The sequence below is a fragment of the Camelus bactrianus genome, chromosome 13 (assembly GCF_048773025.1).
Source record: "Camelus bactrianus isolate YW-2024 breed Bactrian camel chromosome 13, ASM4877302v1, whole genome shotgun sequence".
Taxonomy (NCBI): Eukaryota; Metazoa; Chordata; class Mammalia; order Artiodactyla; family Camelidae; genus Camelus; species Camelus bactrianus.
The window spans coordinates 47,214,125-47,231,966 of NC_133551.1; the positions used below are offsets into that span (position 1 = coordinate 47,214,125).

General features: G+C 54.5%; 2 protein-coding genes and 1 non-coding gene across 14 annotated transcripts in view; 2 read left to right on the plus strand and 1 right to left on the minus strand.

Moving 5' to 3' along the window:
* The window catches only part of PLK3 (polo like kinase 3), a 21,056-nt gene extending 3,997 nt beyond the window's left edge, over window positions 1–17,059 (minus strand). Inside the window, exons 1-23 of one of the 12 annotated variants that reach the window (XR_012511310.1) lie at window positions 16,682–17,059; window positions 16,415–16,522; window positions 16,204–16,320; window positions 15,938–16,067; window positions 15,768–15,855; window positions 14,842–14,937; window positions 14,554–14,752; window positions 14,324–14,450; window positions 14,035–14,126; window positions 13,701–13,794; window positions 13,480–13,563; window positions 13,224–13,386; window positions 12,952–13,081; window positions 12,664–12,777; window positions 9,126–9,271; window positions 7,650–7,863; window positions 7,508–7,561; window positions 6,281–6,340; window positions 6,112–6,180; window positions 5,903–6,034; window positions 5,236–5,778; window positions 1,073–1,306; window positions 174–227 (exon numbers count right to left, since the gene is read on the minus strand). Coding sequence is in view for 7 of the 12 variants with exons in the window: in XM_074376591.1 (XP_074232692.1) it covers window positions 5,386–5,778; window positions 5,903–6,034; window positions 6,112–6,180; window positions 6,281–6,340; window positions 7,508–7,561; window positions 7,650–7,863; window positions 9,126–9,271; window positions 12,664–12,777; window positions 12,952–13,081; window positions 13,224–13,386; window positions 13,480–13,563; window positions 13,701–13,794; window positions 14,035–14,126; window positions 14,324–14,450; window positions 14,554–14,752; window positions 14,842–14,937; window positions 15,768–15,855; window positions 15,938–16,067; window positions 16,204–16,320; window positions 16,415–16,522; window positions 16,682–16,903 (2,832 nt within the window). In the remaining 5 variants the exon portion in view is untranslated. Of the gene's footprint in view, window positions 1–137; window positions 228–1,072; window positions 1,307–3,379; window positions 5,779–5,902; window positions 6,035–6,111; window positions 6,181–6,280; window positions 6,341–7,507; window positions 7,864–7,892; window positions 8,395–9,125; window positions 9,272–12,029; window positions 12,547–12,663; window positions 12,778–12,951; window positions 13,082–13,223; window positions 13,387–13,479; window positions 13,564–13,700; window positions 13,795–14,034; window positions 14,127–14,323; window positions 14,451–14,553; window positions 14,753–14,841; window positions 14,938–15,767; window positions 15,856–15,937; window positions 16,068–16,203; window positions 16,321–16,414; window positions 16,523–16,681 lie in introns of those variants that run through there. The other 11 variants (XR_012511308.1, XR_012511309.1, XM_074376593.1 and 8 more) reach the window with 11 other exon arrangements.
* On the plus strand, window positions 1,428–1,547 carry LOC123614361 (U5 spliceosomal RNA). Its single transcript, XR_006721706.2, has one exon. It is a non-coding gene; the product is annotated as a U5 spliceosomal RNA (small nuclear RNA).
* DYNLT4 (dynein light chain Tctex-type 4) lies at window positions 9,812–12,030 on the plus strand. Its single transcript, XM_074376598.1, has 3 exons — window positions 9,812–10,798; window positions 11,196–11,267; window positions 11,347–12,030. The coding sequence occupies exon 3, from the start codon at window positions 11,357–11,359 to the stop codon at window positions 12,014–12,016; it is 660 nt and encodes a 219-aa protein (XP_074232699.1). The 5' UTR covers window positions 9,812–10,798; window positions 11,196–11,267; window positions 11,347–11,356; the 3' UTR covers window positions 12,017–12,030.
* Window positions 17,060–17,842: the final 783 nt, after the last annotated feature.

Genomic DNA, 17,842 nt, shown 5'->3' on the forward strand with positions numbered 1-17,842 from the left:
GATAAGCAGGTAGTTGGCTTGGAACCTTGAGTAGGGGGTGCAGCCAGAATGCCTAAGGGATGCATGCTGGATTTGGGTCCAGGAGTGTTTGGGTCACTATGGAGGGGCTTTGGGGTAGAGCAGGAGAGCTCACTGACCTGGAATAGTGCAAAAGTGCCCACGGTGCCACTTACCAGTGGAGTGACCTGGAAAAGTCAGCCAACCTCACTGAACCTCAATGATTTCAGCTGTGAATTGAGAAGATTAGAGCCTGTCTTGTAAGGTGTGAGTTTTTCCTTTCAGAATTTTAAATGAAATATGTAATAAATGACTTGGCATCTCATAGGTGGTCTCTCTTTGTGTACTTTATAAGTTGTTAGCTATGCTGAAAGTCTGCTGATATTGCATGCTTAAGAAATAACCCTAAAACACTGAACGGTGTTGTGGTGTGGCAGCAACTGAAGAATTCCAGCCAGTTGGAGCTGGTCCACCGCAGGAATGGTCAATCCCGGGGCACTGACCACATCCAGTCTTGGGGACAAGCCCCAGTATTTGCAGGGCAGCCCACCCTGTGTGGCACCACACACTACTCAGCCCTCTGACTTCAACATCCTTTCACCACTCCCCATCACTGACAAAATAAAAGCCAAGCCCTTTCCAGGCCTAACTCAATCTAGCTCCACCATCACCCCAGTTCTCTGGGGGACAGCGACTTGCCGGACTCACACCCTCATTCAGACACACCACACTCCACTCCAAACAGGGTAAATTACTTTGGGTGTTCCCCTCCCATAGTTTCACATAGGACATTCCATCTGCTCAGAACACGTTTCCGCCTCCCCTTGACCGAACCATCCTTCCAGATAAACTGGATGACATCTCCTCCAGGAGGAGTGGTGATGTGCCTCCTACATAGTCCCAAGGTCCCTGAGTGTCTGTGCCCGACCGTTTCCGCTTCTGTCCCTAGAATGGGGGGCGAGGGGGAGGCGTCCCTGTGGGTATGAAATGATAGGACAGAACCCCAGCGACTGGGACCAACACTTAACCCCGGGTAAGGGACTCGGCACTCGGCATCAGCGGGAAGCTCCCTTACCTGTCCGGGCAAACCGGGGGCCGTTTCCTGGCGGACGCGCAGAGAGGAGAGAATTGCGGTCCAGGGGGTCCTCACGGCGCCACCGCCCCGCCCACCCGAGCCGCGTCGCTGGTGTCACCTACTGGCCCAGAGTCGTCTGTGATTTACATACCCATGGTGCACCACGGAAGACAGTTTCACAGTGCTTGAGTTCTAGCCCCACGGGGGTCTATCCACTGATGGAGGGCAGAGTACCTGTCAGAAATATATGGGCTGTGTAAATTCCAGCAGGGAGTGCAAACCGCGCAGGAGCTGAGCAACCATAACTGTGCTAAGCGTTACATCACTCTGGGAGGGTCCAAGCGAAAGCAAGCGGATACTCTGGTTTCTCTTCAGAACGTACAAATCTTTCGCCTTTTACTAAAGATTTCCGTGGAGAGAAACAATTATGAGACTTTAACCAATTTTTTGAAGCCTCGGTTATTTTTTCGGGGCTATTTTTGAAGTTAAAGTGTAGAAAGTGCTTTTCCCGTTACTTTTATATTTTTTTGCAGTTACCTAGTAGTCTTAGGAATTCTGGGGACAGAAAGAGTGGTCAGTTTGGGGTTTAAGTAAGTCCGTTCTCCTGACTATCACGCCCACGTTGCTAAACGTGGGTTTTCCCCTCTTTCTTTATGTTCTTTTTTGCAGGACATGGAGAGAAACGAGCAAAAAGCGAGAGGCTTGCTGAGGTAGTCAGGTGTGACTTCTCTCTGATCGTCCCTGCTTAACACCGGTTTTCCATGCTGGAAATACAAGGTTCCTTCCCTCAAGGAGCTTAACTTGGTGGAGCCCTAAAAAATGCACAATCTCAGGGAGAAGTGCCCTGCAGAAAGAGCATAATGAAAAGGACAGGGGTAGCTACTGAACCGTCTTGTCCCTGGGTCTTAAATCTGCATCCTTTCCGTGGGAGAGCTCATCTAGTTCAGTGGTGACCTCCAAATTCACAGCTATCAGGAGGTCCCACTGACTCCCGTATTCAAAGCATATGCTTCATCCATTCACATTTTACCTTCTCCACTGCTCCTATGTTGGTCCAAGAGCTCTCCCTGGATTCTTGCAATAGCCCCTCCCTAACTGGTCTCCATAGACCATCCTCCCCCTTTGTCTCAATCCTCCACACAAAGGCCAAATAATTTTTAAAAATGTAAATCATATCATACACACCACTTTCCTACACAAACGCCTCCAGTTGCCTTTCCCCAGGACATGGCTCATGCCCCTCCTCCTTCAGGTGTCTAGTCCACTGTTGTCAGAGGTCTACACTCACCACTCTGTGAAACAGTCCCACTGCCACCACTCTATCTGTTTAACATGCTTTACTTTTTTTCAGCGCACAAACCACTCCCTGTGTTTCCTACATGCAGTATTTAATCTGTCCCACTACATTTCTAAGCACTTTACAAAATTAACTTAATCTCCCTAAGAACTCTACAATATACATTCTATTATTATCTCCATTTTATAAATAAGGAAACTCAGACATAGAAAGTTAAATAGCCCTACTCAAGTCACAAAGCCAGAAAGTGGTGGAGCTGAGATTCAAACCCAGGCAGACTGGCTCCAGAAGAGACATACTCTTAATCACTGTGCTATTGGTGGGGTTCAGGACTTCTACCCCAAAGTATGGCATCTTGACAAACTGAATATTTTAAACTGAAGGAATTTGAGAAAACAGGAAAGTCATTCTGACCTTCCCCCAATCCCCTCCCTTCTTCCATGAAACAGGTCATAAAATACTCAAGTGAGAGGTGCCCTTCATATACCAGGAGGGAAGGAGCATCGTATCTCCAAGGACAAAGAGACTCTGAGAAGAATTCCAAGGAACAAACCTTGCTAAATCCTCCCAGGTTACCACATTTACCTCATACTCTAACCTGGAATAAAAATTCTCAGGTTTAACTGTTTCTTCCAGTCTTCATTTCCTTTTGAAGTCTCCAGTGTAATGTAAAATGTATGCATTTCTTCTGTTACTCTGTCTTTGTCAATTTAATCTTCAGGCCCAGCCAGTGACTCTAAGAGGAGGAAGGAAACGTCCTCCTCGAAACATTATTTTTTCTTTTAACAAAAGAAATCATGCTCTATTTGGTCTGCATTGTGCTTTTTTCACCAAAGATCACAGATTTTTTTTTTAATATCACCATAGGCATATACCATAGTTAATTTAACCAATCCTCTAGGTTAAACCAGTCCTCTAGGACATCTAGTTTGTTTTCAATTTTCATTATCCAAACAAAGCTGTCATAACGTGGTACTGAGGGTAATCACATTTTCAGTCTTGAGAGAGAATGCCAAATAACTATCTTTAATCCATGTGTAACATATTTTTGTATAAAATCCCTGAGACAGAAGAATAACTTTATTTTTTCCAAATAGTCAGTTGTCCCTAATTTTACATTGATAGTATCTTGTTTTACAGCTCCTTTAAACTCTTTACAAAATAAGATAGCATTTAAATAAGAAAACTGTACACCAGAAATTGATACATTGTAACTGACTATACTTAAATGAAAAAGAAAAAGAAAACAGGGAGGAGGGTATAGCTCAGTGGTTCAATCCCCAGTGCCTCCATTGAAAAACAAAATTAATAAACCTAATTAACTCCCCCTCTAAAAAAAGGAAACTAAAGTGCTCATTATTCATGCATTCGCTACCACTCAATAACATTTCAAAGAAAAAATAAATAAATAAATAAATAAATAAAGTCATCACTGAACATTTACAGAGCACTGATTATGTGACTGGGAAAGCAGAAACAAATAAGGTACCACTCCAGGACCCACAGATCTTTCTCCAGGGACATTCAGATCCTCAGGAAAACAAAATGTATAACAAATGAAAGAGGGAACATGGGGAGTCTTCAATAGCCAAGAGTGTAAATCCAAGCTAGAGGACCATTGCCTTCAGGACCAGTAAATTTATGCAAAGGTAGTAGTTGGGAGAAGAGTTGCTAATGTTTGGAACCACTAGTAACTTTGAGTACCCTGAAAGTGAAATCGACTATATTTCTTCTTGAGGGCAGTGGGGATGTTGAAGAATTCAACAAGAGTAGGGCTAACAATCTTAGGCAAGTTTAGCAGCAGTGTGGGAAATGGTTCAAATAGTTGGGAGGAGTGCCTCTGAAGTGAAGGCAGGAAGACTATTAAGAGCCTGCTGCAGTAATCCTGCCACAGATAGGACCGGCTGAACCGGGCTGAGAGAACTGAACCAAGTGGGAGGATTTTGTAGGGGAGGAAAAATAATTCTCCCTCTACCCTCTAAGCTCTTGGCTGGGACCTCTGTAATAAAACAGATTAACAAGAAAAAAAAAAGTTTATTAAAATGTATGTCTCATGTATACATGGGGGATACCCAGGGGAAAATTAGTAACTCCCTGAGATGACCTAAAATACCTGCTTAAATACCACCTTCAGCTAAAGACAAAAGAGAGGAAAGCGTGGGGAGGCCAGTTATAGGAAGGCCCTCAGGAAAAAGCACCGAAAGCAAGGGTAAGGTTTATTAAGCAGATCTCAGTGGGTGACTTCACCTTAAGATTTTCCTGAGAGTTTAGTCATCCTTCTCCTGGTACAGAGAAGGATACACCCTTACAAATGGAGATTTCCTTTATAAAATTTCCCTTACAAAAGAGGTTTAAAAGCTCTCTGCTTTAAGAGCTTCTCCTTTTTCTCAAAATAACCAGTTTAAAATAATCCTATGCCATAAAGGCACACGTTGCGGTGGCATATTTTGCTACCTTTCAGTCTCTTAAAAACTAGAAACCACGGGAGGCAGACATCAAGAAGAGGAATAAAGCAAGGATGAACTCTCGCTTTCTGGCTTGGGCACCCAAGGAGATGAGAAACACGATGGGGACAGAACTGGGGAGAGATGAAGAGGGGGTCAATTCTGGACTGAGTCTGAGGTGTCTGTGAGGCATTTAGAGAGAGAGAGATCTCCAAAAGGCAGGTCTGGAATTAAAGAGCGGACGAGCAGAAAAGTTATGTGGGTGTTACGAGAGTAAACCGGGCGGGCGAGAGTGCCTAGGGACCCGCTGTAGAGCCAGAGCACCGCGTGAAAGAAGCCGTTTGGGGGTTTTGCGCGAGCCTGCAGGACAAGACCCAATACAACACCACGCCACTCTGGCCCGCCCTCCCCCGGAGCCTCACCCACAGCGCCTGCGCGTGGCCCACAGCCGTCCCTCCAGCGACCCGCTCGCCGGGCATTCTGGGAGCGGAAGTCCGCTCCGAGCGCACAGCGTATCGGGATTTGTAGTTTGGGCGAGGCTCAAAATTCCTCTCAAGTCGCGAGGCCTTTGGTCACTTAAAGGGCAGGTCCAGAAAGCGGTGATGCTCCCGGGGCAGAGTGCCCCTCCGGCGGCGGCACGGGGCGCCCGGAGCCGCATCTCCTCTCCGCAGAGCGTGGCACTTCCACGCCTCTACGATCTGCTCCACCTGCGGAAGAGGCTGGTCACCGCGGAGTCCCTCAATGCTCACCTCACCCCGCAGACCCTGGGCCGCGCCCCCACCCGCGTGCTTCCTCCCACGCCGCGGAGGGGATCTGAGCCTCGTCCCCCGCGTCCGCACCGGGATGAGAGGCTCCTGGCGATTCTGCTCTTCCAGGGCGCTCAGCTCTGCCGGGGCCAGCAAGGCCAGTCTCAGCTCCCGCACCACCGGGGCAGCCACCTCAGCCACAGGCCGCTCCAGTACCGCCTGCAGACACCAGCATTGAGCCCGGGCGGGCGAGGGCACCTGTCCAGCCGTCTGCTCGCCGGGTTCCTGCGGCCTGAGCCCCCGTCAGCACCCCCACCCCGCGCTCCCCTCTGTCCCGGCTCACCGCGCCCACGCGCGCCCAACTCCGGGCTGCCAGGACCAGCTCGGCCTCGTCCACGCAGAGCTTGTCGCTACGCAGCAGAGGCAGCAATGCAGGCGGCGACAGCTCCAGGAAACCGCGGGTGCGGAGGGTCTCCTGTGGGCCGGCGATTGGGTCAAGGTGGAGCAGGATGAAGCGTGTGGGGTTGGGAGTATGGAGCTGGGGAGCTGTACCTGGCTGTGAGCCTCTATGAAGGCTACACAACGCTCCTGCAACGGTCCCAGGCCAAAGGTTACGGCAACCTGGGAGCAGAGTGAGGGAGGTCAGGTTGGAGACTCAAGAGGCCATGGAGCCCAGCCCTCTACATCGGGACTACCTGCAAGCCTGACCAGCAATACCCACCTGCAGGGCCTCACAAACCAGCTCCACATCCAGCACCTTCACCACAAACTCTAGGCATAGCTGGGAACAGAAATTAATGTGGGTTGTGCCAAAGTGTCTCTGTTCTAAGACCCCACCCCACCCCACCCCAGAAGCAGTGAGCAGGCTTGGAGTAGTGATCCACAGGCTCCTAGCAGCCCTGGGCCCATGTAGACCTCCCAGGCCAAGGGAGGCAGAGAATCACCAGGGCCTGAGACCTGGCAAGCCTGAAGGGACTAGGAACTGGCAAAGCCAAGCCCAGCAACCTACCTTTTAGTACATTCCCCACTAATCAGACTAGTTAAGAGCCATGTGAAAATTCCACTCTCCCTTTCTCTCAGGATGCTTATCTTTCTCCACGTGTCCACATCCTGATTAAAACACACTTCTGTTTTAACCATAAACTTGAATTTCATCTCCCTCTCACCCCCACATTGAGAAAAGCACTGGGTCATACTACTTCCACTTCTCTCAAAGCCATGCACCTCTCTGTTGGGCTCCCACTCCCACCCTCATCCCTACCTGACTGGTGAACCCTTCTCATCCCGCCCAATCCTTTCTCTCCGTAGCTTCCATATCCTTACTCCTTTACCTGAAACCTCCAATGAATCTCTACAGCTCTCTGGGTAAAAGAAACCCAAATTCTTGAAGGCCCTGCAGGAACCCTGTTCTCATCTCTCTCCTCTCTCACTTTTGGTCCAGCCATGCTAAATGTCTCACCAGCTCTTTTGTACCTCTGTAACTAGAATGCCATCTTTCCTCTCCCACTCTGACCAAACTCCTACCCATTCTACCTGATCTAGCACAAATGTTCCCTCCAGGAAGTCTTCCCTTCTCTCTCCCTGGTGGTGAGACTAGAGAGACCCTCCATACTGTCTCAGCACCATTTGCCCTCATTTCTCACACTTCTTATGCCACAGGGTTAAGAGTTTTCTTGTGTCTCTCTCTCTTTGAAGAACAGGGATCAAGGTTGACTTATCCTGGTATCTACAGCACCAGCCATACACACCCCATACGTCCCCCACCCGCAGCACACACAGGGTGTACACATATCCTTTCACACATATATGCCTATTTACACAGAGACACCCATATTCTTTCTGTATTGGTGCACACTCCTCTCCGGGCTAGTGGGTATGTGAAACAGTGTGTGAACTGAGCCCATAAGAGGCAGGGGAAACGAGACAGGGGCTTACCACATAAACTCACCTCTCGCAGTTCCTCCAGCCCATACTCCACAGCTGCTGTCAGCACCTCCAACACCTGCAGAGTGGGTGGTTGGGGGAGTGGAAGGGAGTCTCACCCACCCATCTGCCCCGTTCCCGCCCAGACCCCTGCCCAGTGGGCTCACAGAGTGGCGGTGCAGCTGGGCACTGTTGGTGTACAGGAACTCCAGCACTGCCAGGAAGGCCTCAGCTGGCACTGCGCTTAGCACCACGGGGCTAGTCACCCCAGGGCCTGGCTCTGAGCCCAAAAGTCGCTGGAAGAAGTTGCATCTACATGCCAACAAGCATCGGTGGGCAAACACCTCCTGCCGTTCTTGACCAACCACAAAGCGAACATCACTATGGAAGAGATGGAAGAGAGCAGGGAGAAGAGGCTAGAGTCTCAGTGCCACTCTAGGCTTTGCCTTTGCCCACTCTGGCCTCTATTTCCTTATCAGCTATATAAGAGACAGTCCCTCCAGCTGAAGGTCTGGGTCACACAGGCCTGGGTTCTAATCCCAGTTCCACCCTATAGTGCCTCAGGCAAGAGACTTTCCTACCTGTTGACTCTCAGGTTTTTCACCCCTGAAATGGGATGTCAATCCCAAACCCTAGGAAGTTGCTTGATCACTGAGGGGGCACCAGGACTGATGCACGGTTGATCCCAATACCACTCTCCTCCCAGCCTGAGTCTTGGTGGGAAGGGAAGCCTTTCTTGGTTTCTCCTCCACAGGCTGTGAATTCAGCTTCTTCAACCTCCAGGCAGGAGGGGTAGGGGATGTGGTGGGGTGCAGAGTGTACTGGCTACAAACAGACAAGTCAGTGATGCACCATTGTGAGGCCAGACCACATTTTCCATCTTCATGATCACTTCCGGCCCCAGCCGCTGAGCTGCCGAACAGCATAGTGGGTAGGAAGCAGGAGATGAAGCTTGAGCTTCCTGGAACCTCCCAGTCCCAGGTCCAAGGCCTGGGGGTTCCCATTGCTCAGACCAGACTGTGATGCTCAAAGTAGGGTAATGGGAGTGACTGATCCTTGGGGAGGAGCCCAGCTCTGCGGCAGTGGGGACAGAAAGCTGCATTCTAGTGCTCCTGACCAGCCCTGCCCCCATACTCTCTCTATCCCTGGTTTCAGACACCGCCTGCATCCTGGGCAGGCAGTGTGCCCTAGGCAGCACCCTTGAACTACTTCCTGTCTGCAGCCTACTCTGGCTCAATCTCTTGAGCTTTGTTCCTCTTGTGAGTCCCCAGTTCCCAGAACAGTCATCTACTCCTCTGCCTCCCCAGGGAGGCACTCAAGTTACATCCTATTTCTCAGGATCTAGAAGGCAGAGGGCTTTTCTCTGCCAGGAACTCAAGATCCAAAAAAGGAAGGCCTTTCCCTGAGGTCACATAGCTGCTCTGAGCTCCAGCCCCCACAGCCCCCACCTCTGGCTCTCAGGACATCGTAGACACTGAGTGACGAGTAGCCATCCTCTCCACTTGACTTCCCCAGACTGAGTTTACCAGGGAGGAGGGTGAAGTCCTAATTCCCCACCTCTTCCGAACCCAGGGCTTCCTCAGAGTCATCGGGCACAGCAGAGCCCGCTAGGGAAACCCCACAGACAGGGCCCACTCCCTCACCTGTATAGGGGGTTGTTGACGAGGCTTCGGAGTGCTGTGGAGAAGGATGCAGCCTCCCCGTGCACAACCAGTCCTGGCATCTCCATGGGTGGGCTGGGGCAGGAGTAGGCAGGAGGAGTAGCTTGGGAGGCCTGTTGTCTGTTAGTCTGTGGGAGGCGGTAGGTGGAAGGGCCAGGAGGCCTGGTCAGGCCCTTGAGCTGGTGAGGAGCTAGAAAGGCCTGAGAGGGAGGAGCAGGAGCTTGGGAGGCCTGTTTGCTGAAAAGCTAAAAGTTTTGGAATGGGGCAGAAGAGTCCCAGGTTCCTGAACGCATCAGAGGCCAGCGGAGAAGGCCAGAGGCTCAGCTTAGGGATGGGGACTCAGGGAGGGGACCAAGAGACGCCGAGGTGGAGCAGACTGGACTGGGGCGGAGAGGCTGGCTGCCGATGAGGCCCCAGCTGGGAGCCTGCCCAGGCAGCGCTGGGGTGGGAAGCCTGTGGGTTTCCACGGAAACTAGAGCCAGGCCTGAGAGGAGGCCCCGCCCACCTCCCACAGGCCCAGGGAGAACTTCAGCCCTCAGAGGGGCCCTAAGCAGAGTCAGAGGGTCCTAGCACCCTGGCTCCTGCTTGTCCTTCTGTCAGAATTCAAACTCCCTGCCCCCCGACCCTCCCCCTTCGTGCACACAGGGTCAGGACCAGGCCTGGGGAACCCCCCTTCACAGAAAAAGTCTTTGCCCCCATGGATCGTTTTCAGGGTCCAGAGCTGGCTTGTCTGGGAGGAGGCAGCCCTGTCCCTCCCAAAGAGGGGTCAGGTGAGGAGGTTTCAGCTCTGACAGAGGCATTGTAGTCTCTGGCATCCCTGAAATGCAACTGCAGTGGTGGGGAGGGGTAGGGCAGGCACAATCTGGACACTAGAGCACACAAGAGGTGCCGACAGCTGGGGACAAGCCCCAGGGCACTTAGGTCAGCAGTGTTCACTGCCAAATGGAGTCACCACTATTGCATCAGGTCTGGGTCCTGATGGGTCTCCCCCGCCTCCCAGCCCTGAACTGAGGAAGTCATCCAAGCCACACCCTAGCTCTGCAGAGGGAACGGAAATGTTTGTCCTTCTTGAGGCTGATGGGGAGATGATAGAGCCATGACGACAGGGCCATGACGTGCTCCTTCCTGTAGGCCCATGTCTTGATTCCTAAGCAGCCACCCACCCCCACAGTCTCAAGGTTTCCCCATATGCCAAGCCTCTGTGACTTGTTCACAAATGGAGAGCCAGTCTTCACAAGGGGAGAAATGGACAGTGGCTCAAGAGCCCTGGGATAGCAGGACACCTTTGTGACCAGAGCCCCTCTCTACATCTGCCCTTTCAGTCATACTTGTATGCCCTTGGGCTCTAAGCCCTGTTGTCCCCTCTCCCCGATGACTCAGGCACCTCGCACTCAGCACGTGCTCATAGTAGTAACACTTCCAGGTTAAGCCAGAGCTAGGACTGGAGGGAGGGAACCAGGAAGAGAGGAGTGCTTGCCCAGCAACCCATGGCAACTCCACAACACAGACAAGGTGCCCTTACCCTCCCACCTGCCAGTCAGGCCAGCTAGGCAAGGGCTATTAGGAGACAGCTTGGAGGCCAAAGGCTGCAGGTGACTCAGGTGCCTGAGGAGTTTCGGGAGAAGAGCGCAGCTGTCCCAAAACTGATTCTGGAGGTATGGCCAGAAGCCAAAAGCAGAGGGTGGAAGGACCATTCTGAATCAGCTGGCCCCAGCCTCTCAGCCAGTTGTGGGGATCTTTGTGCCAGCCACCCTAAGAGCAGGTGGGGGTGGAGGAGGTGTGGATTCAAGACCCACAGGACTGTAAGGAGTTGCTTCTGTCTGTCCTTCCCTCTGATTAGGGGGTGGAGGCCCCATTATCTAGGCTGAGGTGGAGGGCAGATACCTCTCCCACTTCTTCTGCTATGGGAGTCAGTGGAAGGGAGAAAGGAGGCGTACTTCAAGTTCACTTAGCTAACCTCCATAGTGCCCGGGGAAAGTGGCGCTTAGGGGGCAGGGATAGCCCAAGATGACAGACTGAGCAGCATCTCTTCCCTTATTGTGTCCCTAACAGCCCTTAACCCTCTAAGCACCCAGGAATCCACACAGCCCCGGACTATTTGATTCACCTGTCCCAAAAACACAGGTAATAAGGGGTCTGGGGATAAAAACGTTTATCACTTAGTAAGAAGTGCGTAAGGCCATCCCAAGTGTGGGTCTTCTAGCCGCAGGTCCATGGCTGGCAGGCCTGTGCCTCCCGGAAGCCAGGAGGAAGAGACTGCCAAAGACCCTGGGCTGAAACTAGCACCGGCGCGGCCTCTAGGCCGCCTGCCCAGCATTGATGAGACCCGACCAGCCGGCCCCGGCCCAGCCTCCCGCCGTGGCTCTGTGCTAGGTCCAGCCTCGTCCTTTTCACGCCGCAACTCGCTGGCCGGACCAGGCGTGGGTCCTGGGGGTCGGCGCCCATCCCGGGGCCCAACGCCTCTTCTAGGCTCACGAGTCAGCTTCTCGGGCTTGCCCCTGGTGCCTGCCCGCCGGGCAGTGCCCTCGTACCTCACGGAGCCTGCGCCGGGGGAGCACTGGCAGGCCGCGCGCACTCAGCGGGCCCTGGAGGCGGCGCTGGCAGAGGGGCTGCGCGATGCGTGCTATGTGGGTGCCGAGGCGGGGCGGCTGGCGCGGGAGCTGTGTGAGCTAGTGCGCGTGCGCATGCGCGAGCTGAGCCCGCCACGCTACAAGTTGGTGTGCAGCGTGGTGGTGGGGCCGCGCGCTGGCCAGGGCGTGCGTGTGGTCAGCCGCGCGCTTTGGGACGCGGAGCACGATGGACTGGCCTCGGCAGTCGTCACCAACGCCTCGCTCTTTGCCGTGGCCACGGTCCACGGGCTCTACTGTGAGTGAAGAGGCCTCCAAATTCTACAAAAATGGTTTATTATCCCCGGAGGAGACCCTCCCTGGGGCTCACATCCCAATAAATAAAAGTATGTCAATAAATAAAAGTGGTCCATAAATAACACCCCCTAGCTGGGGGCTAAGGCTCAGGCTTTTCTTGGAGAAGGGGTAGGAGGCAGCCTCCAACCCCAGTAAAGCTGGTCCCTGATTCCCAGGAGGATTCGGCCCAGAGCCCCCAGTGAGGCACCAAAGGAACAGGGAGGGCCACAAAGGCAAGGACCAAAGCCTTATAGGCATGGGCCTCAGGCCCGAGTGGTTGAGTGGTGGCCAGCCCTGCAGGCTGGGGCCTAGACTGGGCAGCGGTCCCGGAGCAGGTGCAGAGCATAGCAGAGCCGCTGCCGCAGGTCTGGGGAGCAGCCTAGCTGCCGAAGGTGGGAAGCGAGGTAAGTACAAGCACTGCGATTGCGGGCCACAAAAGTCACAAGTAGGGGCTCCCAGCCACTGAGGATCAGCTTGGTGTGGTCTCCATAGAAGTTCACCTGTGCACAGGAAGGTGGCATTGATCAAGGCCTAGGCGCCAGATCATTTTTTCCCCAGCACCTTGGACTCTCCTCACCCCCTAGATCTTCCCCCAAAATTCCAGGAGGAGCTCTTACCTGGACGGTGCCATCACTAAACAGCATGAGTAGGGCCTGATCAGTCTTGACCCACTGCAGCAGGAGTGGGGGGACAGGCACCTCTACCTCTTCCACACTGGGCAGATCTCCACCCTAGGAGCAGGGGCAGGTCACTTGTCTGACGTGAGTCAGGCCTCTCCCCATTCATGTCTCCCTTAGAGATTCAGATTTTAGATTCAACTCCCCTGCCCCCAACCTGCCCCAAAGGGGAATAGGAAGGGATCAGGATGTGTTAGTCCTCAATGTGCCCCACCCCAGTCGACAAACCTTCATGAGGCGCTGCTCCATGTAGGAGGCGAAATACCGCAGAACACCCAGCTGAGGCTGCAGGGCCCGAGGCACAGCACCCACAGAGAAGGAGAAGTGCTTAGTGCTGGTAGGGTTGTAGTGCACAGTCCTGGAGGGGAGGAGATGTAGACAGAGGTCAGAGGGAGACCTGTACCCACATCCCTCCCCTAAGAGACCCCAGGCCCCCAAGCCCATAAGCACACACCAAAGTGCAGCCCTGCTGGGTATAACAGCCCCATAACAGCACTTACTTTCTGTTGGCTGACAGGGCCATGTGTGTGCCATTGTTGAAGAGCACAGCCACATGGCGGCTAGACAGTTGATATCCAAAGCCAAACTTGTTGGAGTAGTCAACCCACTTGCTGACCCACACCAGAGGCTCTGGCTGTGCCAGGGGAGCTGGGTTCTGTTCAGCTATCGTGGAAGAGGAAGGAATGAGGACCTGTTCTCAGCCTCCCAGCCAAAGAACTCCCACCACCATTCACACAAACCAGACCCCAGCCTCACCTGGGGGCATGAAGGCCAGGCAGTTTCTCAGAGCACAGAGGGCTGACTCCACCACTGTGGCCGCAGTCAGACCTTCTTCAAACCCTGAAGGGAACAGGGTACTGGGAATTAGGCAACAGGCCCCCAAGACCTAGAGAGTAACCCTGCGCCCATTCCTTTCGTCTGAGCCCTGGTCTCAGCCCCAGCAACATTCAGCACCCCTCATCCTCCTGGCTGCTCACCATCTCCACTACTCGCCAGTGTCCCACGGGGTGAACTGTCTTCAGGTGGTGTCTCTACCAGGCTTGGGGGTGCTGGGCCTGAAGCTACTGGAGCCTGGAGGGTTGGGTAGGGAAAGGGAATGAGACAGGCCCAAGACCCAAATCCTTGAGAGTCCATGGCCCAGTCCTGTCCTGGCACCCGGGGCACCCCGGGTCAGCCCCGCCCAGCTGATGAGACACAGCCAATTAGGCCACCACGAGGCTAGATGCTTCAGCAGCCTCTTTTATCCCCGGCTTCCCACAGCTGCTAGGGTGGGGGTGAGTCAGGGGAACACTGTCCACGTGAGCACCTCACCTCGGGCCTGGCATCCTGATGACCAATGGACACCCGACTGAGGCCGTTCACCAAACAGGAGACCTCATCCCGCTCCTCAGGATGGTTCTTATCTGGGTGGGGAAGATAGAGCCCTCAGGATGCTGCCCAGCCCCCCTGCTTCCCGCAGGGATGACAGATAGGCACACCCAAGTGCCTGTGTAACACATACTCTCCCCAGAGGTTCAGAGGGACTCATACACCTCCACTTGCATGTGACAAGCCCCCCTGCCACTCTCCACCCTCAAAACCACTGACATCCCAGACTCACTCTTGTTCTTCTTCCTCCCAAAGAGGCTCTTGGTAACTTTGACAAATAGAATCTTAGCTGGGTTAAGGGGTGTCAGGTCTGGGACTGTCACACAGCTGCTGACAGGGAGCCGGTCAGGAGTGTAGCCCTGAGAGGAGAAGCCATGTGAGCAGAGAAGTGCCTGTCACCTGCCCCCAGTCAATCCCCTGGAAACACGCAGCCTGGACGTGGATGTCTGATGAGCTACCGACCTTGGTAAAAAAGTCATGGTGCAGGATCTGGTCAATTGAGGGACGGTCTTGGGGTGAGGCTCGAAGGATGGCGGCCAGGAGCTGCCGGGCAGGCAATGAGAGGCTGGCAGGTAGAGTGTAGTGAACCTGTTTGATGCAGCGGTATGTCTCTTTCAGGTCAACTGTCTCAAAAGGGGGGCTGCCACATAGCAGTGTGTACCTGTCAGGCAGAGTAAAGGGGGTCAGGAGTAAAGTGGAATGGATGCCCCCCCTGTGGCACCTCTGTGTGAACATGACCCCAGGACTCACATGACACAGCCCAGGGACCACACATCCGCCTCAGGGCCATGGCCCTGCCTCTGCAGCACTTCTGGAGCCACATAGTTGGGGGTGCCACAGATGGTCCTGAAAGGGGGTGGGGAGAAAAGGGCAAGGTTCAGATGCAGCCTGGCCGGTGCCTTGTCCCTGCCCCCACTGTGAGTCCAGACAAAGCAGCTGCCTGTCACCGAAGGCCAGAGAACTCCTGCTTGTCCTGGGACAATGGATGGAGGGGATGGCAGCTGAGTCCCCACCCACCCGCCTGGCCCAGCTGCTCAGCTGCTCTGCAGGACAGGGGGAGGCCCTGACACCTCCCCCAGGGTCAACAGAGGGTCCATCACTGATCCCTTCCTCCTTACCCCAACCGTGTCTGTCAGACACCCACACAGGCTGTCACCTCCTATGGTCTGTGCCACACACACCAACACCGGCTGTCACATCCCCCATAAACACTCATGTGCCACACATGGTGTGTTACACACCCAGTCTTTGTGGCCATAGCAGGGTCTTCTTACACACACACACATACACATACACATACACATACACACAGGGTGTCCCACCATTCCCACACTCTCAGTCTGTCTCACACACACACACTGCTTATTCACCTTCCACATTCACACACAGGATCAGTCATACACCTCCAAGAATTCTTACTCAGGGACTCAGACACACATAGCCTCTCCACCAGTCTCTGTAACCCAGGCTGCCACTGCCACCTTCACACACACACACACACACACACACACACACACAATACATACACACAGACACACACAGCCCACCATCCCTTCCCCATCTATCTCATACACACATCAGGTAGTCATCGCGCCTCCCACATTCATACTCAGTGTCTGTCACCCAAATCATCTGTGTCACACAGGCTGTGGCCAACCCCCTCCTCAAACACTCACTTCTTCCTATGCTCCGGGGGCTCCAACCGGGTTGCCAGCCCAAAATCCCCCATCTTCAGTTCCATGTTCTCAGTGATAAAAAAATTTCCTGGACGGGGGCAGTAGAGAGGTGTGTCAGATGCCTTTCACTGCCTCCCCAACCCCGCATCCTGCTGGCCTAGGAGTCTCACCCAACTTGAGGTCTCGGTGCAAGATGCCCCGCTGGTGCAAGTACTTGAGTCCCGAAAGGATCTGCCGAAGGTAGTAGCGTACCTCTGGCTCCAACAGGGTATGCCGGGCCTTCCAGACGTGGGCCAGGGACTGCAAAGAGCCACTGCCTCAGCCCCTGGTACACCCTCTCTGACCCTCCCTCCATTTGTGCTTGCTGAGTAAGAACAGGGCTCTGACTTTGGGTCTTAAGGTCCCTATTCCCTCCCCCACCTCCACCACCATCCACCTTTCTGCTGCAGAGCTCCAGGAAAATGTATATGTTGTCAGCATCCTCAAAGTGGTGCGAGAAACGCACGATGTGGCGGTGCTGTAGGCCGCGGTGCAGTTCAATCTCATTTAGGATCTGCAATGAGGGCGCGTGGTTATCATCCATCAAGGACTCCCACGCCACTGTCCCCACCCCACCTGTCGTCAGCCGGGCCTGGGCACGGGCCCACCTTCTCTCGCTGATGCGGCTTGGTAATGCGGCTCTGCGAGATGACTTTGACCGCGTAGGCATTGCCGGTCTCTGTGTCAGTGGCCTCATAGCAGCGAGCAAAGCCCCCCTGTGAGGAGAGGACATCAGGTAGGGTGCTTCAGGTGAGGCCGGGTCTGGCCCGCAGACATCCCCGAGCCGAGGCCAGGCCCTCCCCCGTCCCGCCCTGGGCAGGCAAAGAGGCGGGCAGGGCCCCTTCCACGCTCGCTGGCACCACCCTCCAGCTCACCTTGCCCAACAGGCGGCCTTTGAAGTAGGTGCGGCCCGTGCGCGGATCCGTGATGAGGCGCCCAGGGTCCGGCGCCGGCGGCCCAGCCAGCACCTCCGGTTCGGGTCGCGGCTCAGGTCCCGGCATGGCACTTTCGGGCGGCCCGGGCCCGGCGGGGGGCGCTGGCGGGGCGGCCGCACGCGGGAAGGGGCGCGGAGACAGGAAGCCGGCGGCAGGCTCCATGCGGGCAGTGCGTCGCAGCGCGGGCGCTGCTTGTTCTTGGTTCCCCCCGGCCCCGGCCGCGCGTGGCACTGCCTGGATTTGCTACGCGGCACTCGCGCCCGAGGGAGCCCGGCGTTTTTATCAATGAACGCCTGTCCCCTCCCCAGCGTCTCGTCATTAAGAGCCCGCCCCCTCCTTAGGGGCGAGACACCGAAAAGCCACGCCCCTCATCAGGACTTACGTAAACAAGAAGCTCCTCCTCCCACTCACTCACCCCGAGGCCCAGCCTTACTGCTAGTCATCTCGCGGATGCCACCGAGATGTAGGGGCCAGCCTTGTTCCCGCCCCCCTACTCCGCCCTGGTGACTGAGAATCCCGCTAATGAGGGTCCCTTTTTTCCCCATCCTTGTGGGCTTATGCTGAAGTTCGAGGGTCCTGGACATCTGGGGAGTCTTCCCCACAACTAGATGGACCAGCGTTCTAGCTGGAAAGCAAGGGGCAGGGGCGGCGCTCGCTTTTGCCTGGGCACGTCACTACCAAACCCCTTTAAGTGCGCGGGACTTAGCGCTCATCCCACGCCTGAGGGCTCTGGCCAGTGCTGCCCCCTTTAGGGCCTGGGAGGAATTGCACACTCTTGAGCCGGACTTGGGGAACGAGGAAGACCAGGGCTCTCATGCTGAGTTTCGGGGCGTTAGAGGCATTTGCCATGAGCCAGGTCACATCTTCCGCTACCCACTTCCACAACTTTCAGGGGTAGATCTCAGGTTCTGGCGGAGTGCCTATTCCCTTTTCCTGAAAATATCCATTGCCCTGAGTCTGCAGCCAGAGGCCAGAAAGTGAAGAATTAGAATTCTATTTTCTCAAACCTAGCAATGGACAATTGAAGAGGTGGTCCCTGGGCCATCTGAACCCCTAGACCTCTGGTCCATGCCTACCCTTCCCAGGGCCAGAGACAGAGAG

What these genes read in the sequence shown, in the direction of transcription:
- DYNLT4 (XM_074376598.1), top strand. Translation starts at nt 11,357, where the DNA reads ATGGCTGGCAGGCCTGTGCCTCCCGGAAGCCAGGAGGAAGAGACTGCC.